The sequence below is a fragment of the Peromyscus californicus genome, unplaced genomic scaffold (assembly GCF_007827085.1).
Source record: "Peromyscus californicus insignis strain IS unplaced genomic scaffold, ASM782708v3 Scaffold_4__1_contigs__length_199733344, whole genome shotgun sequence".
In the NCBI taxonomy this organism is placed as follows: Eukaryota; Metazoa; Chordata; class Mammalia; order Rodentia; family Cricetidae; genus Peromyscus; species Peromyscus californicus.
In genome coordinates, this window is record NW_026294562.1 from 47,757,188 (window position 1) to 47,784,312 (window position 27,125).

The 27,125-nt window shown below is 40.8% G+C and overlaps 1 protein-coding gene across 11 annotated transcripts in view; it reads left to right on the plus strand.

Moving 5' to 3' along the window:
• The first annotated feature begins 9,381 nt into the window (after positions 1 to 9,381).
• Positions 9,382 to 27,125, plus strand: part of Tle4 (TLE family member 4, transcriptional corepressor) — a 143,124-nt gene continuing 125,380 nt past the window's right edge. For 3 of the 11 annotated variants that reach the window (XM_052761535.1, XM_052761531.1, XM_052761540.1), the window contains exons 1-4: positions 9,384 to 9,566; positions 10,112 to 10,209; positions 11,303 to 11,366; positions 12,532 to 12,576. In XM_052761535.1, coding sequence (XP_052617495.1) covers positions 9,522 to 9,566; positions 10,112 to 10,209; positions 11,303 to 11,366; positions 12,532 to 12,576 — 252 coding nt within the window. In that variant the 5' untranslated portion in view covers positions 9,384 to 9,521. Of the gene's footprint in view, positions 9,567 to 9,730; positions 9,852 to 10,111; positions 10,210 to 11,302; positions 11,367 to 12,531; positions 12,577 to 27,125 lie in introns of those variants that run through there. The other 8 variants (XM_052761538.1, XM_052761539.1, XM_052761541.1 and 5 more) reach the window with 5 other exon arrangements.

Below are 27,125 nucleotides of genomic sequence, written 5' to 3' on the forward strand. Positions count from 1 at the left end.
TATACCTTGCCATGTGGCTCGTGGCTTACCGGCATCTTCACATGCTGTTTGTCATCGTGGCGGCTGGCAGTGTCTCTCTGACTTAGCCTTCCACTTCCCAGCTTTATTCTCCTCCTTGTCCCACCTATACTTCCTGCCTGGCCACTGGCCAATCAGTGATTTATTTATTGACCAATCAGCAACACACTTGACATACAGACCATCCCACAGTCTGATGTGAAAATGGAAAGATGAGCTATAAGCACACAATGAAGACCAGGCTTTCATCAAAAAGTAGAAATTACAGTGGGCAATGATTCCAAGGAATGGAAATCTCCAAGGATCCCTGAAGATGCTGAGAAGGATATTGGGCTTCTGATCATACATGGATTGATGGTGAGGCATCAATCTTGTTCACAGCTATAAAACAAGAACTCTAGTAGGCTGGAAGATGAGGACACCCAATTAGCTAGCATTTGAGCTATGCAAATAATGCCTTCCCATATACTTTTAAATGTAAATACCTAGGTCATTAATGCCTGATTCTTCTATGTGGCTGTACAGATAAATTTAAATTGCGGAGTCTGTTTTGTTGCTCTGTAGTACTGGGGCTTGAACTCAGGGCCTCACATACACCAGACAGTCATTCTACTACCCAGATAAACCCCTAGTCCAAATTGTGGAGTTCACATGTCCTTGTTTGTAGACATGCATATGAACCAAGCTGGTTACTCTCCTCTGAGTTATGGTTTCCATTTTGGTAAGACAATCACAATTGCCATTTTCTCTACTTAACAGTTTTATAAGGAAACCCTTCATAGAGCACAAAACAATAAAATTATTGTACAGCATTAAAGGGCAACTTTAGTAAACTGGAAAGAAGTGAATTCTAAAAGTTCAATCTTTATTTCCAGTTTGTTTGCTTACTACAGTTGCATACTAAGGGACTGTTGGTTTGACAGCTCAGTTTGCTAGGGTGTAAAATGGGTGTTTTAAGACTCATCTATCTCTTGGTATTTTTGTATACTGATATATAATAAAAGATGATGGAACTCTGTAAACACTTGTGATCTATACAATAGCTATTTTTAAGACATGTGTTTAACAGAAACCTGTAATATGTACTGGGAAGATGACTTAACTTTTAGGATCACATAGGCTCTTTCAGAGAACCCAAGTTCTGTTTCTAGCTCCTGTGTTGAATGACTCACAACTGCCTGCAACTATAGCTCCAGGGTATCTGGCACCTTCCTCTGGCCTAGGTAGGCCTAATGTATGTAGTCAGGAGTTTTCCTGTGTCCCACCTGGTCCTGCAGCTGCTCAGACCCAAGTAAACACACAGAAGCTTATATTATTTACAAACTGTATAGTCTATGGCAGGCCTCTTGTTAGCTAGCTCTTATATCTGAAATTAACCCATAATGATTAATCTATATATCACTTTACCTGTGTACCATTACATGTTGCTCCTTGGGCGGCTGGCTTGCACTTCTTCCCTTCTGCCTTTCTTCTTCCTGTCTATCTGCTTGTATTTCCTGCCTGCCTCTAAGCTGCCTTGCAATAGGCCAATACAGCTTTATTTATCAACCAATCAGAGCAACACATATTCACAGCATACAGAAAGATAGCCCACAGCATATGTAGGCACCTGTACACACACACACACACACACACATACACACACACACACACACACACACACACTTTCTCTCTCTCTCTCTCTCTCTCTCTCTCTCTCTCTCTCTCTCTCTCCCTCCCTCCCTCTCTCTCTCACACACACTTATATGTATATGTGTATTAATTAAAAATAAAAATAAATCCTTAAAAGGTAGACTAAAAGCATTTAAATTTTGTTCTATGTGAAACCAAGCCAGGAAGGAAGAAGGCAGCTTTATGAATGAAAATTTCCTAGAGTGTCAAAGCCTTTTCTCAATGTAGTAGTGCAATGAGATGAGAAATACTATGAATGGTGGCTCATTCACATTCTCTTACAGGGACTGCTGTTAAAGGAAGTCATGTGATTTATCAGAATTGTCCTAAGCAGTAGAATATTGAGAACAAGTATTGAACTGAATAATGGCAGTAGGAGCTTGCATACTACTGGCATTATGATTACAGATCCTTACAGTTTAGATTACTTTGTGAAGCAGTCACTTTTCAATAAGTGTCTGAAGCTATATCCCCCCAATCCACATTTCAGCAGTTTACTCCTTGGGCAATTTTAAAAGATGGGCAGAAAACATAATCAAGTTTAGCAAATGGTCTTGAATAAAAGTCTCTCCATGTTAAGAATTCGACTTCGGGCACACATCTTTAATCCCAGCACTTGGAAGGCAGAGCCAAGAGAATCTCTGTGAGATTGTGGCCAGCCTGGTCCACAGAGCCAGATCCAGGACAGGCATCAGAATCCCTGTCTCGAAAAAACCAAAAAAAAAAAAAAAAAAAAAAAGAAGAATTCAACTTCAAGATGATGTTTTTAGAAGTGCCAATGCTTATATCTAGGCAGAAAAAGGTGTAGAGATCACATATATGTCCTTTATGGAAAGACTCCCTATAGATGTGATCAGAAAGGTTTAAAGTTGAGTAGATTATAGGAGATCAAGAAATGGGCTACTGACAGAGCAAAGCTAGAGAGGACTTCCATTAATTACTTTCTTGTATAGAATGATGTGATGTTTAACTGTTCTTTCCTACACCTATCCCATTCTCAAACTGCCAATTTCAGAAAGTAAATATGCAATTTTTCTCCCGTAAACTCTGCCCTGAAGATTGTTGCGATAGTTAGCAAGAGCAGGAGCCTGTGTGAAGGCTCCATGATCAGCTGCACAGGTGTGAACCCTGCTGTTCTCTGAAAGCCAGAGTACAGCTTCAGCACCATTCATCTCCCTTGAATCTCACTTATCAAGCCTTCAGACACTCTATGCAGAGTTACAGAGAAGCGGGCGGGAGCTTCCCCTGGCTGTGGGAATACTCAGTTTCTGCTTTTGCCCTGAGGCAACAGCAACACCCACATTCCAGCAATAAAACATATGTTTAAAAAGGCTTAAACCAGGCAGGTGAGCTGAGTACTATTTAAATTGCCTACTTGAATTGAATATGAACTTGTGGAATTAGGGTTTATTCAAGGCATGCTATAAGGAGGCAGGGGACAGGAGTTCTGATGTCCAGTGCTTTCAAGTTGTATGACCTTGGGCAAGTACTTGTTTGGGGTCTCGTGGTTTAACCTTTAAAGTAAAAATAACTAGACAAAATAGAACAGTTTCTTCAAGGTTCCTTCTAGATTCAAGAAAAATAATGATAATGTGAGTTTTTCTCCAGGAAGAGATAATTTTGGATGGTGTATTTCTCATATTTGACTTGCTTGATCAGCATAGAGTGAAGTAAATCTACAGTTCTCTTTAATTGCCTTGGTTGGTAAAAATTCTAGGGTCTCCTTCAGATTTCAGAACTATTGTTGATTTAAGGTATGTCTACTGCCAATAGTTTTATCATCCCCACACACTCAGCCATTGGGTTCAAAGTACCCCAACAGTGCTGACCTTTTTCAAAATGAGAAACGTATTTCTTGATCTGCATGTGAGCCTGGTTCACTGGTCCACTCCTTATTCAAAGTAAAAACCAGATGACCCTTCCCCATCACCAAGACAACTTTGGTGGTACCTCTGCCCCTAGCAGAGAGAAGGGCCTTAGTTACTCACAAACTAAGAGTGATCTTAAGAGGTTCAATCAATCAATCAATCAATCAATCAATCAATCAATTAATTAATAATACAACAGTTCAGTGAAGAATGAAGAATCGTCTTTTTCCCCCAAAGTCTCCTCAGTACCTATGCACATTTGTCTATCCCATTTCCAGACCACCCCTCTCCCTTGCCTTTTATCCACCAAGAAGGAGCATCCCAACCCAAAGGTAGGTCTTGGTCTCCATCACTCAACACAATGGCAACTGGCAAAGACAAAGCTCTAGCTCCCCAGAGAAGCTACAAGTCCTGCCCTCTCTGAGGCACTGAAGAACTAAGTTCTTTCAAATAATAAGTCTACTGTGTTGTCATCTCCATCTTGCCGTCGATGAAAGGATGGTGACCAGTCAACGAACACTATTGCTGATCTAGAAATGGTATCCATCACCCTCACTGTTTCACTTGACATTCAAAGCAGACCTTGCATTTTGAATTGCATGCAGCTTCTACTCAAATTAAAATTTGCCTGTCAGTCATTAGTGGATGAAACAATGGCACAGCCATAGGTGAGTATGTGTGTGTGTGTGTGTGTGTGTGTGTGTGTGTGTGTGTGTGTGTGTGTGTGTGTATGGAGCACATGTTTCCAAAATCAACCGCCTCACGGTGAATGTAACAGTCAACTTGTTCTTGACATTGAGGTCTTTGCTTAAGCATAGTTTCTTCCAGGAAGCCTTCCTATATGATGTTGTCCCATCTCCCCAGGTATTGGGATTCCATCCCACTTCATTTCTTTTCATAGCTTTTGCCCCTCCTCCACATCATGCTCCAACAGAGAAATGTAAACTCTAACAGAAAAGAAGCTTTTGTTGTTTACTGTCAGCGTGGGTTCAATTAGAAGAGAAGTATAAAGTAATTTGAACAAGTGAAGTTCACTATAAAAAATTATTACCCACAATAAGGATCAGAGAAAAGTGATTGGTAAAAGCGACAAGACTCTTATCAGTGTCTTTCAAACTTTTTCTACCTGCTCATCCTTTTTGCTAGAGAAATTCTGGGCAACCCTGGGTCAAAAGGTACATTAAGTAGGTATACACATCAAACATTTACTGGTGATAAATCAAAAAGAAATTTGTTTTTAAATAACTCATTGATGTATATATAATATAATCATTAAAGATGAAAGGACATTTGCATACTAATGAGATGGAAGTGCTTATTTATTTTTATACCAAGAATTAAATCCCAACTGAATATTTGATGCTGCTGCAGGACACTTCAACATTTTCAGAGTTGACAGATACTATGAATATAATCATCAATTCAGAGAGTACCACTTTGCATAAACACATAGAATAAAATGGCAGAAGTATGTTTAGGGCCACCTCAGAAATTGTTGGAGATTCTGTCCTAATCTCAAGCCAAAATTCATTGAATGATTTTTTTATGAAGCTCAAGTCAGCAATTCAAACAGCAATTTTAAAAATCAAACATTCTAACACAATCCTATCCAAAGACATACTAATTTGATACTTACATTCGGAAGAATAGTGGTAGGAAAATATTAAAAGTCTGTTTTCTATAATTAAATTATTTTTCCATAAGAGCGGAAAACTTGGTACGTACACTAAAAACACAGAGATTCATAACTTACAGTAGTCTGGACTCTGAGCCAAGGTGTTCCAGTCATCTTTCAGTGATGCTGAATAGCATGGTAGCACGTGCTTGTGTGTTCAGAACCAAGGAACGCTGGGCCAGAAAAACCTTTGATTCATTATACATTTGATTTTGAATTAAATTTTGGTTATGTGTTCAGGATTTTTTAAACTGTAGCTAGTGTGTGTATGTGTTGTCATATAGGGCCTGAGAACATACAAAACAGGTATAAAGTGAAGCAACTGCCCCTAGTACTGAGACAGAACACCCCCTATCTCCAGCCCTTACCCTCCCACAAACGCTGAAAAGGAATTGTTCCTGCAAGACCCTGGAAGACTCGAGGACTTAGAACTGGACCTTGCTGGAGAAAACTGTTGATTCCAGCGGGAAACCTGCTTTCTCTAACTCACCAGAAGTCCACACATCAGCATCTGCTGAAGATGCATCTTTTGCAGTGTTAGGAGGAACTGTTGAGGGAGGTACATGCTCAGACACTTGCTCCAAACCACCTAACCATGGACTGGAGGAAGCTGCTGGCTGCTGCTGCCTCCTGCTCCTTGTTCTTTGGGGAATGACCCTGCACACACACTGAACTAGGAGGCAAACTTCTTTGTCTTGGAATCTCTCCAGGGCCCTCTATTGATGAACCTGTTCTCTCAGCTGGAAAATATTTAAAGGGTCCAGATTCACTTTTACTGAGCAGACAAAGAAGGTAAAAGTTAGAATATGGGCAATAAATCAGTAATAGCCATGTTTGTTGTTAAGTTCTCTTATTTTGGCATTTATACTCAATAGATATGTTGTGAAATAATAAATGATTTATAGCCTTTAACCTTAGTAAAAAGTGTTCTTGGCCTGGCATCTGTCACTTTTGAGATTGGACCCTGCTAGGCATGGCTTTTATACACCAACGGTGCCACCAAAGCCATCTCATATGAGATCTCTGGAGTCTCGCACTCTGTGGTAGAACAAAATAAGCCCCTAAATCATTCCGTGACTGGCTCAACAGTGAAAAGACAGAGAAGCACAGGTAGGGCAGCGTAGGAGATATGATCAACAGGAGAACCACTCATTGTGCTGGGGGCAGAGTGGGAGATGTGTCATCTCACTTGGCATCTGTCGGAGGCACGCTACAAATTATGTAGATCCGACCCAAGGCCAAAATGTAACACATACACACAGATTGCAGTTGAAAAGTGTACTTAAAAAGAAGAAACACCCCATTTTCTCCAGCCACTTTTCTGTTGACATAAACTGTTGAGAGAGGTTAAGAGAAAGGTCTCTACTATAAGCTAATATTTCCTATGAACAAAGTTTCTTTCCCCCGTGACCCTTTCAATAGCCCTTCAGGCTCTGGTATTAAACTTCTTGTTTCCTGTCCTAGGAACTGACTGCATGGAATTACAGCAAGTTGGATCCAAATGATATGGCAGCTTTCTATACTGAGAACACAGGGCTTGGATTTGCCAAGGCCATTAACAAGCATTTACTGAGCACCAGCTACATGCCAGGCATCATCCAGGGCATTTGGAGCATAGCCCTGACTAACCAAGTCCCAGGTCCCATGGAACTTACTACCATTTTGACTGAAATACAGAAAGAACATGGAACTTCCCACAGAGACAACGTGGTAATAAGCCACTAAAAAGTTCTAGGGAAAGCAAGTAAGCAACCTCAGAAAAACGGTGTTTGTTCGTGTTCTGAGACCCAGTGTCCTAATGCAGATACAGCATCACTCAAGTCTTCTGAGCACATTTCACAACACTGCTATACAATGGAGTCGGTGAACACTTCAGAAAATAATTTAGGGCCGGCAAGATAGCTCAACAGGTAAATGCACTTGCCAAGCAAGAGCTTGATCCTTGGGGCTTGTGAACTAACTCTCTCTCTCTCCCAAATAAATGAGTAAAAATTCTCAAATTGTTTTGGAAGCAAGGTTAAAAAACAGGCAAAAAAGAAACACATTTTGCTTAACGGATATTTAAAAATGTAATCCCAATATGAAATCATTATCGAGCTATTTTCTTTTTTTATCCCCTCACTTCAAAATCCCGTCTTTATGTGAACGTGTAGCTTTTATTCTAGATTGGCCACATTTTAATAGTTGGGTGTAGGACAGAGGCAAGTCCTTCATCGTCTTATTTTGGAAATGAAGAAAATTATCTGCAGAATGGAAGCATTCTATGAGCTTCAGTTCTGGATTTTTAGTAACCATTGCCCCAGTGTCCTCAGTGGCCAGTGCACAGGAGTCCCAACAAACGCCTTGAGTTGGGCATTAAGCTACTGATTTCCTTTTCCGAGGAAAGCGTTATCATTACTAAAAATGGTTTTCCCACTTTTGTTGAACCAACAGCACATTATTAGCCGGTACCTCGAGTTACAGAGGGACTCGGAAATAAATGTCCCAAACGCAGCCACCATGGTTATAATCCTGCTTGACTTTTTCTGAATTACCCTGATTGCCCACAGGTCAGAGGTTTCTTAACGCAGCTTGCAAGCTCTCGCACACCCTCTGAGCCTCAAAACTGCCACGACCTGCCTTCCCCGGGCCCTGACCCTCTTCCCCAGGCCATCTTGGGCCCTCTTTCAAACCCGGGACGAACTTGACTTATGCCACCCAAGACAGGGAACGTCAGAGTTGGCCGGCTGGCCGGGAGGCCCCGGGACCGGCCCAGTGCACGCCTCCCGGCTGTGGCTCTAAACCGGGCCGACCGCGTCCGCGCTCACGCGGAAAATTATGCCGACTCCAGCAGCGCGTAAAATGGATGTGAACCGCACGGAGTGGGATCAGCGCGATCCTCCCTCTCTTGTCTCAACAGGGGTTTCGGCACGTTGCACAAGGCCGAGCTTGTCTCTTTACCGAGACATCGGGCCCTAATTAGTGCGCACCCCGGCGCGGCCGCCTAGCCCTGGCTCTGAGTTGGGCGAGAGACGAGCCTCAGAGGGCGTCTTCGGACCGGCCTGCAGGCTCACCGCCCGCCATCGCCTCTGAAACCTGCTTCTAAAGATGCAGCCAGGGCAGCAGCGACAGCAGCAGCCGCGGCTCGCCACCCCACGTTACTTTGATTGACAGCTGAACAAATGTTTCCGCGGTTCGAAAGCTCGCGCTAGGGAACGGCGGCCAGGGCGAGGCTCCGCCCCGGGCGGGCCGCTCCGCCCCGCCCCCGCCAGCACCAATCCTTTGCACTCATTGGTCGGAACTACTCGTCACGCCCTACCCCCACGTGGGTCCAGCCTGTCCGGCCCCGCCCTCCTGGCTTGCCATTTGTCAGCGGTGAAATGATGGGCAGTAACACAGAACGGCGATTAATGTTCAGCCATCTCCGATTGGTTGGTGCGGCGCCCTCGCGCCGCGGGAGGGCGGAGCGCCTGGAGAGCGCCGCCGAGCGCGCGCGGGGCTAGCTGGAGACTGTAGTCAATCTGGCGGCATCCACGGCCACTGTAGCCCCACGAGGACTACATCTCCCGGGATGCTCCACGGGCCCTCCGCGGATGGTCGTGAATATGTATCAGAATGTTAATGATTAGCTGCTGCTAAATTTGGTCAAAGAAGTCACCTACACAGAGCGCGTTGTTAGAGCCGTTCCGAGCGGGCGTTCGGCTGTTGGCTGCCTTCTTCCCCCCCTCTTACACACTCGTGTATTATTTTGAGGTGGTGTTCGCAGAGTTTGAAAGAGAATTTTAAAAAGCCGCAAGCGTTTCGCTCTTTTATTTTTATAATCCCCTTCAATTTGGGGCTAAAAAAACAGGAAGGAAGAAAAGGAAATGAAATGTGGTAAAAGAAGCTAAAAGGTGCCTTTTAAAAGATCGTTGCTGTGAAGTGAAAAATCTCCAGAGAACCCCCAAGCGCCGCGAGACCTCTTCCGAACCAAAGGAGTTTGCGCTCGCTCTCAGGGAAGAAGCGACCATTCATTCCGAGGAATAGCAGCCAATTAAAAGACAAATAAAAAAAGTTTGGAGTGGGGCGCGAGCGAGCGAGCGGGCGGGCGGCGCTCGGCGGGCGCGGGGCTCGGCGGGCGCAGGACGGACGGTGCCCGCCGCCCTCAGTGACGCCCGCGGGGAATGCGGAGCCGGCCGCCCGCGCCCAGCCGCCGCGCCTGCCTGCCGCCCGCGTCACGCGAGACCCGCAGGCCCGGGACGCCGCCGCGGGGCCCTCGAAGCGGATGAGCCGTGCGCCCCTGCCCGGCGCAGCCAACTAAAGCGGCGTGGATGATTCGCGACCTGAGCAAGATGTACCCGCAGACGCGCCACCCGGTGAGTGGCGCCGCGCCCGCCGCCCTGTCCGCGGCCGGCCGCTCCGAGGGTGCGGGAGGCGACCGACTTGTAGCCATTTTCTTATTGTTGTCTCTGAAGCCCCGGGAAGCCGCGCGCCGCCGCTCTCCTCCGCCCGCGCCGCTCTCCCGAGGGGGCGAGCCGGGCGGCGCGAGTCTGCGGGGCGGAGGGCGCGGGCGGGCGGCTGCAGGCCGGACTCGCTCAGCTAGCTGACGGCGGCCCGACGCCATGGCGCGGCTGCCCCCGACGGGCCACTTTCGATTCCGGGTAGGGAGGGATGGGTGCGCGGGGCCGGGGGTTCGGGGCTTGGGGAGTGCGGCGGGGGGGGGGGGGGGCAGGCTGAGGAGCAGGTCTCGGGAGCTGAGGGAGGCCGCCTGGAGGTACCCGGACCCCCTGCGGGGGAGCGAGAGGCGGGAGCGGCGCGGTGACCGTCCCCCCCCCCCCCCCCAACACCACCACCGCGGGCTGTCGCGCCCCCCCCCCACCTGCGATGTGGGCTAATTAAATATTTTATTGTTGTTCTTTAGGCACCGCATCAGCCTGCTCAACCCTTCAAATTTACAATTTCCGAATCCTGTGATCGGATTAAGGAAGAGTTTCAGTTTTTACAGGCTCAATACCACAGGTAACGATATTGACTTTAGCTGATCCTCTTGTTTGCTTAGCTCTTGTCTACCCCCCCCCCCCACACAAACACCACCCCCTTCGACTCCACACCCCCCCCCCCACGAAGGTATTACCATTTTTTTTTTTTTCCTGTGGGCAGAAAAGGCAAGTCAGGGCCTCTTTTCCCTTCAGGCAGGTGTAAAGAAATTAAGCGTTTTCTTCTCCTGTAAACAGAAAAGGAAGCGGAACAATCGAAACAGAGGAGACTTGGAAAACGCTGAGGCCAAACTTTCGATATTGATTTATTGGGTCAGGAGAATGGAAGGTTGGGAAGGTTCTGGAGCCTTTTGACTTCTTGGTCCTTTATTACTCTGCTTGAGCCCTTCCTTCTGCCATTCCGTGGCATAGCTTGAGAGCCAGGGGAAGTAAGCAGTGAGCCATTTCATTACTTTTATTAAAAAAAAAAAAAAAACGAAAAACAAAAACAATGCTTTCGTCTTCGAGGCTCATAGACTTGGAGTGCTTTTGGAACATACTTGTTTCATTGGATCCTTAATGATGCAGAATTCTTGCTGCATAAATTCAAGAACCCAAACAAGCTGCTGGACCAGATCAACACCCCTCCCCCACCCCCATGATATTCAACTTACCTGTATTTTTTGGAGGGAAAAAAACATCATTTATAAGATTGTTTTTATTCTGATTTTCATTAATCTTTGTAAAGGTGAAACCTCCCCTGCGGCATTTTCATGGACTTAGTTTTGCTTTTATACATAAAATTATTATCGATGTTTATTTTCATGTTTTAGTAAGTGAATGTAGTGAAGAATATTCAGTTCTGGATGAAGTTGCAGAGTTAAATTGGCAAGAGGGTTTATTTCTTTCAAACATAAAGCCCTCTTTCCCAACCCCCACAGTTTATCCTTATTGAAAAGGCAAGACCAGGCTGGTTCTTGTCGCTCATTTCTCTTCCCTTTCATTAGTAAAGTGCTGTTTAATATCATTGGATTGACAATAGGAGGTGATGATTTAGAGGAAAGGATGTGGATTTGGAGTTGAAGGATGTAAGTTAAGTTCTACACTGTACTTAGATGGTTTTATGTCTTGAATAGTCTGAAGCTGGAATGTGAGAAACTCGCCAGTGAGAAGACAGAGATGCAGCGGCATTATGTCATGGTAAGAAAACTGTGTCACAGATTCAAAGTGCTCATTAGCCTGGGATACTTAAAGCAAGAATACGATTTAAGTTGCTGGAGGCTGCAGGATACATCACAGTGGCCCTGCCAGTGTTGTTGAGGTTGTGGGTATGTGTCCATTAGCAACCTGTAATTCTAGGTTGTTATAACTTGGCTTTGACAACCAGCTTTGATTTAAATTTTCAAAAAGTTCAGATGCATGGGGTATAATTTTCTTTGCTTTTTGTTTTTACAGATTGAAAAAATGGGGGAAAATCTTCATTTTTTTGTTTAGTCACAAGCAAAATATTTTTGTTAGTGGTTTTCTTTGTTGTTTTATTGCTCTTGCTCCAATTGTAACCAGTTTTTCTATATACTCTTAAAATTAGATGTGTTTTATGCCTTTTAATTAATGATTTGGACAGGAAAAGACACCAGACCCCTTTCCAGAAAATTTCCCATTCATCATGCTACTCTGTTTATATTTTTGTGTGTATGCTTTCAATTTCAATAGTGTTATTTTGGTTCTTAGGAGTGTTAATTTGAGCTGCCAGATTTTCTGTATGGTAGTTATACTCCCATTCGGACAAATCAAATCTATGTTTACAGAAGTATTATGAAGCATTTTTATGATTCAGAAGTATATTTTGTGTTGAAAGAACTTGCAGGGTGACTCATTAATTAGTTTTCTATCAAGTTCTTCTGCTTTGCATCTGTAAGTAGTACATTAGAACCGAAAACTGAACTCTAAGGTAACATCACCTTTTTTAACAGTTCTTTCAGAACATCAATCAGCATTTGTGAGATATTTCTACTGTGCTTAGGAATTAAGAGTCATATAAAACCAAGTTTTCGTGAGACTTTTTCAATTCATTTGCATATGATGTTGAAAAGACAATTGGAAATATTAAGAATGCTGAGTTTTAACATTAATTGTCTTAGTTTTCTGAGTTTTTCTCTTTGGGTGTGTCTTAGGATGGCTTCTAGTTTTTTAGAAATAGTTAATTGAACATCCTTTTTATTTATTGACCCAGATATTGTGGATATTTTGGTTAAGGTAAGACCTTTGTGTTGGTTACTTTGTTTTTGGTATACTTGGTCATTTTGAGCAAACTGGAGAGATTATTTGAAAGGTACAGATTTAATTGCTTTTCCTTCTTTGACAGTATTATGAAATGTCGTATGGGTTGAACATAGAAATGCACAAACAGGTAAGTTATTTCTTTATAATCATTTTAAGTGACAGTAATACTCATGTACTTAGAAATTTGTCTGTTTTGTGATTTTTCTTTTGTACATTCGTCATTTCTATTTTATTTTATTTTAAAAGACTGTATTTTAAAAGACTGGGGATGAGTGAGAAGGTTAGTTTTTCTCATGTGGTTCCTCATGTTCCATATCATCCTAACTTTTAAGAATTTAAAATGTTATTCTTAAATCAGAATACATATTAAACTTTTCTACACTTACAAAAGCTGTATGCAAAATTTAAAATGGGTATTTTCTTTTTTAAAAGTGTTTCCTTATATATTTCAGGCATCAAAAACCTATCTTACAAAAGAACTTTCCTTGGAAAATACTAATAAATAAAATTGTAAATTGTGTGAAGCCTTCATTGGATCACTATGAAAGAATAGAGAATGAGCGAGCTGGGAGGATCAAAATGAAATCTGCAGAGCTGTAAAAGAAATTGATGTAAAATCCTTGTACTAGTCCCCAGAGGCTACTTAGTTGGGTCTTACCAGGAACTCTAGCTTCAACTTCCAAAATTTGTACAGAATAAATGAACCTGATAGGAGGATGTGATTAATGTTTAACCCTGGGTCTTGAAATCTATAATTAGTTTAGGGTTGCAGGGGAAGAAAGCATTGATGGGTAGTATATATGACGACTGCAGCTACTATAGGGTTTGGTTTTGATTGGATTTTTTCTTTTTTTCAAGAGACGAAATGAAATGATTTGGCTTGAGTTCCCTAAATGGAAGAAAATAATATATGTATATTTGTAAAATAATACTGCTTGGGATTGATAATTCATCCAGGAAGCATTTCTTTGAGGTCATCCCCTCATAAAGGACTTCAGGGCTCTCCTCAACCATTTCAGAATAGATACATGTATATTTGCCTGCTGAGAAAGAGGCAATAGACAACTTTCTGCTTTTCATGTCTTACTTATTTGTGGTCAGGGTGTTGTATGTACCTTCTAAGATTAAAAAGTATGAGATGACCACCTGTCATTAGCTGCAAGAATTCTTTTTGACAGTTATTCACCACATGGCAGGAATCTCCCCACATTAATAGTTCCTTAAAAGATGACTCTTAGACAGTAAAGGCAATCAGATAGTATTTGGAAAAATAAAGTTGCAAAAAATTACATTATTTACATTGAATACTTCAAGTCCTGTCCTACTCTGTATGCTATTTGGTTATGCTAATGTTAGCATATTATATATGCTAATACTAATATATACATGTAGTTTGAATGACACATATTTAAATTTTCATTTTAGGATCCTCACCATTTCTGTTTCTGTTAGTAAGCAAAATGTATCCAGCTTTATGGGTGGATTCCCTTTAGTTCTACCTCACAGGAATACAATTACTGCTTATATATTTTGGATCTTGCACATACTATTTTTTTTTTTTTTTTGGTTTTTATGTATTCTCCCAACATTAGTTTCTCTTTACAGAGTGAACTATGTTAATGCCCCTTTATTTCTCCCTTTTCTATACTTTGCCTTACCCTGACTACTTAGTTTCTGGATCTCCTTATGCTATCTATATCTGTGTCAACATAACTGTATGTGTTTCTTATTTTGGTGCTGGGATATATGTGAGATCCTTTAATTTTACACATTTTATATGACTATAAATTTTATCATCTTGTCTGCTGTCCTCAAATGCCATCCATTTAAAATTGAGAAGAGTACACTTTGCCTTTTTTCCCTTCTTGCTTTTGAATTCAATCATATCAAGCATCCCGAGGGCAGTTTATCACATTATGAAATACAGACAGCCCTGCAAACCACCTACTTATTATATTTTCTTTCTTTTTCCCCCTTAAGCACAGAGGCATATCTGTCTTTATTTGTTTTCCTAGGCAGACAGCCTTAGTTTCTCTTAGCCTCTCTTCCAGATGCACCCGCTGGATATCCTTGTAATGGAAAGCAGCAATAATGCAAGGAAGTTGCCCCGAGGCATAATTGGGCCTATTTCTCAAGATCGGTTTAGGCTTATTCACTTATTAGATTTGTGTCTCAAGAGTTCAAGAGTAGGAGTCCCAGGAGGCCTCAGAAGTACCTTAGTAATTGGTGGCCCCGATATTTGAAACCTTTGTGCATATTTTTTTGTTGTTGTTAATATTCCTATGTTCCTATTCGTCTTGGCTGCAGCTAGCTACTGAGAGTATTTTTAAGGAAATTTTTCACTGGGACAGAAAGTGAAGGTTTTGAAGGATCCATGAATCTGTGACTTAGCAGATGGATAAAAGGATGCTAGTAGGAAGCAGTGGTAAACAGGGAGGGCCCCCATTCCCCCGCTCCTGTTTGGTGATGCTCATCATCAGTTGCCCTGGGTTGATTCTGATGGAGAACCATAAAATGAAACCTATGGGGAATTTGTCATTCTGAAATGAAAGCTAATGTAATTAGTACCAATTAAAGTACATTTAGTAAATTGGATTTAATCTTAATTAAGCCTGCGTAATGTTGCCAATTTTTAACAATTATGTTTGAGAACATAATTAATTTAAATTTTGGTAACTGAGTAAATAGCATTAGTCTGGTAAAATTAGTGGATTTTTTTTTTAAAGGGGAACTCAGTGACATGACATGGAATTGGAGCATAAAATATGAATGTAATTTTTGGTAATCTTTAGTAGAATTGATAGAGCTGAACAGATGAAGCTGGGGAAAAAAAAACCCCAGAGAAGTTTTAAGTGGAGTGTTCTAGGCCACAGTGGGAATGAATACTTTTCCGTTGTCTTCAGTTTTAGTATGAAAATGGGCTTGATAATTAGGACCTGGTTAGAAATGGCATGGAATTCATTGTGATGGCTTCAAAATGGAGTTTTTTTTTAAAATGAAAGAAAGTTGATTCTTCAAGAATTTCCCTGTCTGCAGGGTTTTGTTTTTTGCTTTAGATAGGGTGGTTGGACCAGGGTTTTTGTTACTTTCTTCTGATCCTTCTTTATGTAGTATGGCTTTTGTTGGGTCAGTGACCCTTGGCAGATAGGGTGGTGTGTACATCTGATACCACCATTAGATGCTGCTTGTTCAAATCCTTCGCCTGCAGTACTATAATTGAAGAATTCCTCTCTAATGGAATCAGACTCTGGCTGTTGCCACTCTGAAACGTAGATATTGAATGTAGATTAGGAGCCATCGATGTGTGAATTCAACCTGTAGAAATGAAATAGGTGAATGTACTGTGATGTGAAATGGGGGGGCGAGAATCACAATTTCTCAGCGTTTTATAATTTGAAGATCTCTTCTAAAATTTATTTGCTTAGTACTTGAATTTTAAAAATCATCAGAAAACCTTTGGAATCTGGCACCTAAAAATCTAAAAGTGAAACTTGTACAATTATATGAAAAGTGTTTGTTGTATGTGCATATTCTTATATGTAATTTCTTTCCCTTTAAAGCTACAAAATTCTTATTTCTTTCCAAGCCATGCAAATTTCATTATAAGACTTGGACCACAACCATTTGAGTGCTGCTAAAATATTAATTGAATAGAAATGAAAGGCCTTGCCAACTGATAGGATATCGTAATCATAGCCTCTTTGGTCAATGGTAAATGATGATAAATGACATTAGGAACCTTTTAGCAAACTGTAATAACTACAAGGAGGGAGGCAGTATGGATTTGCATTATATCTGATACCCTCTAGTACCAAGTGGATTGCCAATACTGCTTGTTTAGCATTTTCTAAGGGCAATAGGATATTGATTTCTGACTTACAAGGAACAGCTCTATTTTCACCATTGAAAAGTATTGCAGGTTGTTAAGAAGAAATTGACTTGAAGAGGCCGACTGCTGCCCATCATGGAGCAAATAAAGCAAAACTGCCGAAGCATGGTGGAGCAGCGAGACGGGCCCTCAGCAATTTGTTGCTATTAATTTACCATGCTCGACAGCAAATCAATCGGCATCTACTTCATCTGCTGGAGAAAATGCTGTCCAGGGCAGATAAAAGGCTCGGCATGGTACAGAGAATAGACTGGCTTGGCCAAAAGGAGGCTGCAGTTAATGTGTAAATAAGTGAAATCAAGGCCACTGTTGCAGAGGAAGCAGTTGTTAATTAGGTTGGTTCTTTTTAGTGAACTATTTTAGAAAGCAGCCTAGGATTTTGAGAATAAGGGGAGATTTAGTGAGGTTGAAGTAATATATGACTGGCTTGACATTGCTGCCTTGAGTGCACTTGATTCTAGGATGCAGTCAATTTATTTGGGGACAGTGCTTGCAGTAGAAGTCAATTTATTTAAAGTTCTGTTCATAGCAGATTTCTCAGGATAACTTTGTGGGGGAGTATTACCGATTTCTTATATGTCTTGTATATTTCAATTTGAAAGAATGCTTGGTGAAACAGGTGTCAGTATGTAGATAGAAATAAAATTTTTAAATAGTGGCTATTCTGAAATGAGTATGGTTAAACTCTTGCATATGTGTAAAAGGGAAACATCAAAAATGAGGTTTTATTTGAAAATAACTAATAAACCAATAAAAATTTTGCTTACAGAACTTTCTTCTGTTTTACACCCATTAGGAAATGATCTAGAATGTCTGAATAAGGGTGGATACTACTGGGCTGGGAGATTTTAAAGAGATAAGCAAGTGAAATTTTGATGCTTGTGCATAAATTCCAGGAGGAAAGAAAGGAAGAGAATGGAAGCTCATGTTTGTTCTTGTGTTTTTATTTTAAGATTACTGATCATTGATCGTATTTTGTGATTAATGTTAATGGAACAGAGGTTTTTGGTTGTGTTTTCTCTATTACTTACCTCTTTGAGTTGGATGTTCTGGGGTAAGGGCCAGCTTTACTCCTGTGGGGTAAATCTAAATACGTAAATTTAAAATTATTTTCTTCTCAAAATTGCCAGAGGATCTAGTATTGTGGTAGTTAATACCAGGTGGCAGCTTCTTGGGCAAGACCCCAGTGAAGTGTTTTTGCTCAGCAAGAGGATCCAGAAGGTGAAATTTAAACCACAAAGGTGTGTATAGGTGTTAAGGGGGCTATTTCTGAATTCTGTGGGTTCCTCCTTTTTTCTTTTTTATGTTAGATTTTTTGGTTTTGAGGCACCATAGGAAAATATCTGTGGGGGTTGTTTTTTCTTTTCTTTTTTTTTCTCTCTCTCTCTCTCTCTCACCTTAAGTAGTGATCGTTGAGTGGAATTAAGAGTTTCCTTCCAATGGAAGTGAACGTTTATTATATGTCTGGCATGTGCTTACCAAAGACCTGGGCATACTGCCAAAATTCTTTAATTCTTATAAAGATCCTAAGAAAAGGATTATGTCCAATCAAAGGGTGATTAAGTAGGGTCAGATCTGCACATGGTGATATAGTAATAGGTGGTAGGTTGGAATGACTGCCTGGGAGGCTGCCCTTTTAGGAAATGAATTGGCCATGAGTTAGAGATTCAGGCCCGAGCTCGTTGTTGGAGTGGAGATGCTCCTGGTTGCTAGAATAGTCTTCTCTTGTGCCCTTGAGCCCCTGAACTTTGTGCTTCCACCCAGAACCCCTTCAATAGTCTCTGCAGCTGCCTGGAGTCCAAGGCTGAAACTATTCAGGATGGGCTCTCTGTCCAGTAGGCTGCCTCAGTTGGTGAGAGGTCTGGGTAGCTTTCCCCTGGTCTCCCACTTGTCAGCAAAGAGAGCTACTTGCTGTTTCTTGTAAGGAAGTTTTGTCTTCTCCCCAGGCAGCCTGTTTCTTGTTTACTTACAGGGTTCTTCTGTTTAATTTATCTTTTCCTGTGGCTTCTTAGACTGTCTGAAGACAAGGGGGCTGTTTGTTAATCATCACCTTGGGGTTTCTGAAGGGGGAAGCTGGGAGGGGAAAATATGATGTTTTGTGGCCTCTTTGTTGTTCAGAAAGAGGTTCTTAGATGCAGGAAATCACACACAAACTTTTAAATGAAGACAGATGTTTTGCTTTTCCTGTTGAGAATTTCTTTGTAATATTCAAAGAAATTTACTTACTCACTGCCCCTCAATTTCTGATTCCTATTGTTTATTTTACTTATTATTTTGATTGGCAAATTTGTTTGTATTTATCGGCAGTATGGCTCTGAGCTGTGTTGGAATAATGAGCTAGACAAGAATGAACTGCATCTTGGATGCTTCTTCAGCCTCAGTGAAGGCGCATTGATACATTTTTACTTTTTTCTTTGTCCTACACAACTGCTAAAATGGAGTTGGTAATTACATGTTAAACATTTAGAAGTTCTTTTTATTTGCTTTTAGTGGGAAACTTTCATTGCCTTTCATATTTGATAGCCAGGGTTCTGACTTTGGTATAATAATGCTTTTGTTGGCTAGAGAGGGAAAAAGAGAGATGATTTCTAAAAGGTACCTTCCTTTATCATTCTTCATACCATCTTTTAAAAAATTCTAGAGGCAGAAGCACACAAATTTTCATCAGTTTGAGGTCAGTCTGTTCTACATTGTGAATTCCAGGCCAGACGGGGCTACATAATGGGACACTGACTCAAAATATAACAATAAAAGGGGGCTGGAGAAATGGCACAGTGGTTAACAGTACATACTGCTCTTGCAGAGGACTGGAGTTCTGTGCCCAGCATCCACATCAAGTAGCTCACAACTATCTGTAACTCCAGCTCCAGGGGATATGACCCCATCTTCTGGCTTCTGGTTATCTGCTCTTATGTTATCTCTGTGCGCATGCACACAAACACAATTGAAAATTTTTAGAAAAATGGAAAAAAGAAACTCTACTCCATTTTGGTAATGGAGACAAGCTAGTGGTCCCATACAGTCCAAGTTATCATTTTTGCAAACAGGGCTGTTGGAAAGAAGTAGGCAGACAGGACATTTAGGCATGGACACTGGTATAGTGGTAATGACAGTTTGTAAGGTTTAGGGCTTGTTCAAAGTCTGTACACGGAAGACAGTTTATAAAATTATTAGACTAAGGGGGAAGGCCTTAGAAGTCTTAGCCAAAGTGAAAGATGGAGCTGTTTTGACTTTGACTTAGTAACAGCTGTCAGTGGGAGTTGCTTTCTGTCTGTAAAGAGGGATTTAGGTGGCCTTCATCACTGCAAATCAATATACCCTCTCTGTTTTCATTGGAAGTGACCCACAGCATTGATGCCAGGCTCTTGCTATTTCTATATCATAGAGCCAATACTTTTCTTGAGAGAACTGCAGTGTGTAACCTGTGCTCCATCCAGGGGGACAGATGGGCACAGTATATATTTTCTTAGCTGATTTGTCAAAGAAACACAATAGTAAAACTCTGGGACACTCTTTAGGAACTCTGTCCTCTGGGAGATGGGTTATCTTGTCATCTTTGGAGGATTATCTTTGCTCATAAATACACAAGGATTTGTGTTGTGTAGGGGATCTGCATCTCAGAACAAAGGCATAACTTCTCTTCATCCAGCATTTGTAATGAGTCTTTCTCTGTCCTGCCAGCTCCCAAATAATGACATGGAGGCTTTTTATTATTTATGAAAGCCCGGCCTATAGCTTAGACTTGTTCCTAACTAGCTCTTACAACTTAAGTTAACCCATTTATATTAATCTATGTTCTACCACATGACTCATAGCTATTATCTCTCCTCTTGCACATCCTGCTTGCTCTGTGTCTCCTTTCTTCCTCCCAGAGTTCTCTCTGAAGTATGGCCTATAACTCCTGCCTAGCTATTGGCTGTTCAGTTTTATTATTACACCAATCACAGCTATACTTTTTCACACAGTCTACAGATAGCTCACAAGTGTTGTCTGGCTGCAGGGCATTCAGAACCCTCCCTCTTAACTGTGATCATCTAGGCAAGTTAATGATGGGAGGGAAACTGGCAATGATTCCTTGACTTTGCTGCTTGTTTCTTTTGAGACAGGGTCTCTCTCTGTAGCCTAGACCAGACTTAAATTCATAATCCCCCAGTCTCAGGCTTCTGAGTGCTGAGATTATAGGTGTGATCCTCCATACCTGGTTTTATTTTTCAACTTCTGAAGGTCCGTAGGTTCTTTTAGTTGTAGATCTTAGAAAGGCCTGGAAATACAACTGGAAAGAACAGTGCTGTTGGAAATTAAAAACACTAGTACTGTGTGACACCTTTCTTTGCAGAGAGCTTAAGGCATTTTACGTGTTCACCTCAGTCTTCCTAATGTTCCCATAAAGCAGGTAGCAAGCTTGGATCTCTGTTTAAGTAGCTTCTGTCAGTAATGTGCCCTACAGTTTGCCAAGCAGTGTCATTCCTCTGGCCTCCTTTAACAGATGACACTAAAGCTTAAGGGCTTAAGAGACTAGCCTAGTGTGACAGTCAGGAAGGCTCAGCGCATGGGTGGGGATACCAGAGTTCATAAAGGTCAGTGAATAGGCCTGAGGTCACATAGGAGAGCCAGTGGCTGAAGGGGAAATAGAAAGTTTCTGAACTTCCCTTCTAGAGTTCTCATTATTGGCTAGACCATTTTCAAGTAACAAATAATAATGCTTGTTTCTGTGGTGGTCTTGGCTTTCTGCAACAAGAGCAGTAAGGTACTGCCGGTGGCTGACCATGAGTATTACAGTCATCTTTAGTGAGAGATCTGATCTGTGTGCTTGTGCCTGAAGTTCAACTGTTCCCCGCTTCCCTCCACCCTTCAGTGTCAGTGCCCTGCCCAGAAGGAGTCTGGGATCAGCAAATTGAAATCTAAAGCTAAGATCCACTTTTAGCAAAGTGTTTAATCAAACTGGCTGCTCCCTCATTCCTGAACCAGGCCACACAAACAGGCTGTTCTAGGCACACACACGTGTTTATTGCCCATTTCCCTTCCCAGTTACCATGTAAGCTCCACTTTTAGCATTGCTTTCTGCAGCACACTGCCACTGGGATGTGCTGGTGCTCATGGGATAGTGGGCTGCTGAAGGAGAGAACACTTCTGTTTGAATAGTAGCTAAGCCTCTGTGCGATTAGTATTATTTCATGGTATATTTGGGTTGCAGGATATAGACAACCAGTGCTGAACTTACTAGTGAAGTTTGTAGGAAAATTAGAAAGAGGAAATGAAAACAGCTGAACACGAGGTTCAGGAATAAGAACAGTTAAAATAGAATATATGTATTTTGGTGTGCTGAGTCTTTTAAAGTTTAAAATGAATCATTTCTAACTGAATTTAAAATTCACTTTGAACACCATTCTTACTAGTCAGTATATATTTGAAAAGTTGTACTATTAATAACTGTGTACGTGTGGCTTGAATGTGTGTTGATCTTAACTGTCCTGTGGTGTGTTTGGCTGACTTTCTCTCAAGTCTTCTAGCTCTTTTAAAGGGCTGGGGAACTTTAGAGATGATGATAGTTGAGGTAGTGAGATGGCATAGTGTTGTTGAGAGAGTAATTCTAATAGTAAGCAAGTGTCCATAATTTATTGTGGAGGTAATCTTTACTTTTCCTAGTAACATAAAAATTATAGCATTAGTATTATTTATTTCAACTTTGCAACATGTGACATGGCAGAGATGTATAGAGAGTTTAAATAATTGCAGCAGGATCTGCCAGCCATTTTGTTTTGGTTCTGGATATGTAACTGAAGCCTTGCATATCGTAGGCAGGTGCCCTGCAACTGAACTGCACTCAGCCCAAAAAGTTTCTTGTAAAATTTTTTTTTTTAGTTTCTTAAATTCATAATTGCCTGTTAGACCAAGAAATGTATGTTTAAATAGTACTTCATATTTTGCAAGATGCTTTTTCCATCTCTCATTTAAGCCTCGGCAGTGTCAAAACTATCCCTATCCTGTCCATTAGTAAACTAAAACGCAGATGTTAGGTAACAAAGTTCCACAGTTAATTAATAGATGGTTTGGAGTGTTTTAATTCTCTTAGGATCAGTGTTCAGGCTGAAGTAATGTTCATGCAGACTTAGAGCAGCTATTGTCAAATATGTAGATTAAAATGTACAAGAGCTGATTTAAGGCCAGGTTTTGTTTGTATTTTTCCTTTGGCATATACTGTTTAGAATACAAAATTGTATGAATTACAATGTGATCTGTAATATTTCTTCCAAGGATCAGTGTGCAAAAGGGATATGTAGGAGTTTATCACCTGTTGTATAACTAGCCTCCTGACTTCTGAAGTCAGTGTAGACGTCTGTCTCTAGCTGAGGTTTATCTCATGGCACTTGGGAAGGATGTGGCTAACAGTGAGCTGGACAGTTCAAATCCTTGGAGCTTTTGTACCTTTTTCCATCAGGAATCTTTACTTAGGGAAAGTTTGGACTATTCAGCTTGTTAACAATGAGCTTATCATTTTAAGCAAAGGACTTAATGGTAAATAATAGAGAAATGTTTAATTTTGGCTTTAGAATTAAAAAATTAGTAGAGATCAGCTTCTTTTGTTAACAGTATAAAGCCTGAGAAAGGAAAAATGTGTTTTACTTATTGCTATGCCCCTGACACTTAAAATAATGCCTGGAACCCAGCAAAGGAAACAAATGAGTGTATGATGGAATAGCTAAGAGAATTGCTTAATTTTTTATTTTTTCATGTATATTCTGCAGCACCCCTTATACTGAGTATCAGCTACTCATGTTTTCTTTGTTTCTGAGCTCCTAGGGAAAACATACCTTTATGATGAGCAAAAAGGCCTTAGATAGGCAATCAGAGGTTAGAGTATGTTATCTCAGTTTTTTTCAGAAGTCTGCACCTGGGGACTGGTGGTTTTAAAATGTAGGGTTTAGACGTGGGGAGCTGGAAGTTAAGAGTACTTGCTTACCTAATGTGCAAGGCTTGGATTCAGTTCTTACTACCACAAACAAAATGAGATAAAAGGTAGAATTGGTTGATTATCCTCTATCATTAATTTTTTAAGTTTTAAAAATTATTTTATGTGAGTGTTTTGCTTGCATGTATGTCTGTGCACCATGTGCATGAAGTACCCACAGAGGTGATGAGGGTGTCATATCCCTTAGAATTAGAGTTCCAGATGGTTTTGAGCCACCATGTGGGTTCTTCGAATTGGATCTTTGTCCTCTGGAAGAAAAATCATCCAGTGCTCTTAATTACTGAGCCATCTCTCCAGCCCTTAAGTTATCTTTTAATTCTGTATTGTATGATGACATTTCAGAAAGTTAAAGGTTTAAGATAATGTTATGTAAGAGGAAATACAATTGTTTTTATGTGCTTGTGCTTTTGGTAGAAACTCTGTCTGAACAATGTTAGGATATTGTAGGCAGTTCTAATAATTATTTGTTGCCAAGCATTCATGATCTGGAACCATCTACTGTGGTATGGACTATTTTATTTGGCTTTTTTGAGCAGTTATGACCACATCATAACAACAGTCCCTGTTCTAGGGCAAGAGTTCTATATAGAGTGACTGTGTACAGTTAGAGAGATTTTCATTACGCATCACTGATCATAAATCCAGGTTGACTGAGTACCTCATGGGTACCAGGATGCAGCAGTTTATTCTGATGTCTTAATTTAGTTCTCCCCTTTTTGAGAAAGGGGTCAAGATATACTCATTGTGCTTGAAATCAAGATAATAAGGGATGTGCAGCTGGTAGGTTGCAGGATTAGTATTTAGGTCCAGGAAATCTGGCTTCAGAGCTGAAATTCTGAACCTCTGGCAATGCCTGCATCTTCAGTGAACCTTTCATGTGAGTTTTTCTTTTTTTTAATGTACCTGGTAGACTGCTGTTGTGCTCTATATACAACTAGCTTGAATAATACAAATGATAATCTGATGAGGGTGTTTTTTATTTTTGCAAAGAAGTGTGCTAAATTAGTGGATCTACCTTTTTCTTTCTTTCTCTCTTCCTTCCTGCACCCCCCCCACCCTCCTTTTAAAGATCCTACAGCTGGTTTTGTCTGATGATCACAAACTCTAGATACTTTTTCTTTTGAAGTTGAGATTTCCAACAAAAGAAAGCATAGTGCCATCACTGTGCCTTTTTTTTTCCTTTTAAACATGTGAGAATGGCTAGATGACTGCAGAACTTTTGATTCTCTAGAGTGAGGGTTGTTGGCACTTAAATGTTAATTGTATGCCCCCCGCCCCCCAGGGAGTAGTTACTGATCTGGAAAGAAAACTGGGATTCAAACAAAAATTCAGGAGCTCCTACTCCAGAGCAGGAGTCTCAAACCAAGGCCTTTCTCCAGGAGACATTTGGTGATAACTTGAAGTTGCTACAACTTATTAGTACCACTGGCTTCTAGTGGGTGGAGGCAGGATACTGCTGAGCATCATGTAGTGTACATAACAGTCCCTACAACAGAAAGTATCCACCCTAAAATTTCAGTAGTGTTAGGGTTAAGAAACAGCTCCAGAGAGTATAAAGTATTAATTCTGTTGCATTTTTATGTTTGGGCACATTATGGTTTCTTTGAGTAAGAGTATAGGCCAAGAATCAGCCTTGAATGACTACTGAAGAGTCCTTCAAACTCTACTTGTCTTGAGTCTTTTCTCCTCTTTTTCCCATGGTGGTAAACACAGTGGAGTTGATGGGAGTTTTAGCAGGTTTTGAATGAGACATTATATTACATGATCTTTTTTATAATCATTGTTTTCATAAAGAAAGGAAGGTAATAAAATATTTCAAGAGTGGAGACCTTTTACTCTTCAGCTTCTTGTTGAATTCTTGATTTCTATGAAAAATATCTAGATGGTTGTTATGTTGCTATTATGTAAGACAGAATGTTTTTTCATGGACTATACTGAATGGTCAGTATTATCTGAGGCCCTTAGAAGGCACTAGAATTACTGTTACCCTTTTCTAGGTAATTTTCAGAAAGATTGTTTTTCAGTCATCCCAGCAATTCTCCTGGGATGCCAGCCTGGGTAGTACCAAGATAAATATTGTAGATTGGGCCAGCTGAGAATCCAGTGGACCCCCTTTTTTTGCCCTAGCATAGGGATCAGGACACATCTTGCTGCAAAATAGCCCTTCTGTTCTTTCACTTAAGTTCTGCTTAGGACAAAATACATTGTAGTTGACTCCGTCCAGTCCTAATGAAATGAAATGGAATCCTGAGTTTTCTCTAAATAGTTAAGTCTAAAATATGGTGTAAATATCAACTTGACACAAACTAGAGTTATCTGAAAGGAGGGAACCTCAACTGAGAAAATGCCTCCAAAGATCTGGCTATAGGGCATTTCTTTATTAGTGATTGATGGAGGAGGGCCCAGCCTTGGGCTGGTGATCTGGGTACTATAAGAAAGCAGGCTGGACAAGCCATGATGAGCAAGCCAGTAAGCAGCATCCTTCTGTTTCCTCTGCATCAGTTCTTACATACATGTTCCTGCCCTACTTGACTTCTTACCCTCACTGCTTTGATGATAAACTGTTGTATAGAACTGTGAGTGAAATGAACCCTTTCCTCTCCGAGTTGCTTTTGGTCATGGTGTTTCATCACAGCAATAGTAACCGTAACTAAGACACATAATCAGTGAGCTTGTGAGCTATCACCCCACCCTCCACAGGGTTTCTCTGTGTATCCTTGGTTGTCCTGGAACTTGCTCTGTAGACCAGGCTGGCATGCAACTATGATACTGCACTGCCCAGCAAACTCCTGACTTCTTACTTTTTTTTTCTCTCTCCTATAAATTCTACTGTATTGTGCCGAGAATGTGGGAGACTTAAGTTACACTTAACCTAAAATGACCAATAAAAAGTAACAATTTCATAGCTACTCTATTGTTTTAACTTTTGGGGTTGGGGGTGCTTATTTAGGTTTCTTGATGGAGAAATTGTGGTTTAAAAATTCCAAAATACCTTAAGTAAAAGGCCTCTTCTAGGTTGTGGTATATAGAATGAGCACTGCAGCTCTAACAGGAGTGGTGGATTTGGACGGAGCTGGGTCAGACAGCACATTTCTGTATAAAACCCTCATTTCCAAATGCTCGATCTAGCTGGTCTGGTTGGCTTCTGCTTGCTTTAACCAGATAGAAGTAGAATGAATAGAATTTTTTATTACTTTAAACAAGAGCTTGAAGGGTTTTTTGTTTTGTTTTGTCTTGTTTTGTTTCAGTTGGGGATGTGATTTGGTAAGATAATGCACATCCCTGCCTCCAAATTACACTTCTCAGTCCCCTGCTTTTTCGGTATTTGACATTCCATACTTTTACTGTTTTCTTTTTATTTATTTGAGGTTCACTGTTACTTACATGTGATTGTGTATATCCTCCTTTATACCTCAAACCATCTCGTGATTACTTAAAATACATAATACAGTGTAAGGACTGTATAAGTAGTTGCTATATTGTATTGCTTAGGGAATACTCGGAAACCATCTTTATAAATTGACATAGCTTCTTAAATCTAAGTATCTAGGATTGAATTTGTAAAAGTTAAGATTTTAACTTGCAAACATGAAAAAAAAAAAACCCTAGCTTTGTGGAGTTACATTATTCCTTTGTTGGAAGGGTTATTTGATAAGAGATTGTAGTCCTTGGCACATCAAAGCTGTGATGGCTTTTATATTTTTATCAAACAATAGTTACTTAGCCTCATACTGCCACTTAGATGGTGCTTTGAGACCTATGGAGTTATAAGAGGTAAGAAGGTTTGCCTTCTCAATGTAAACAGTACAGTGGAGAC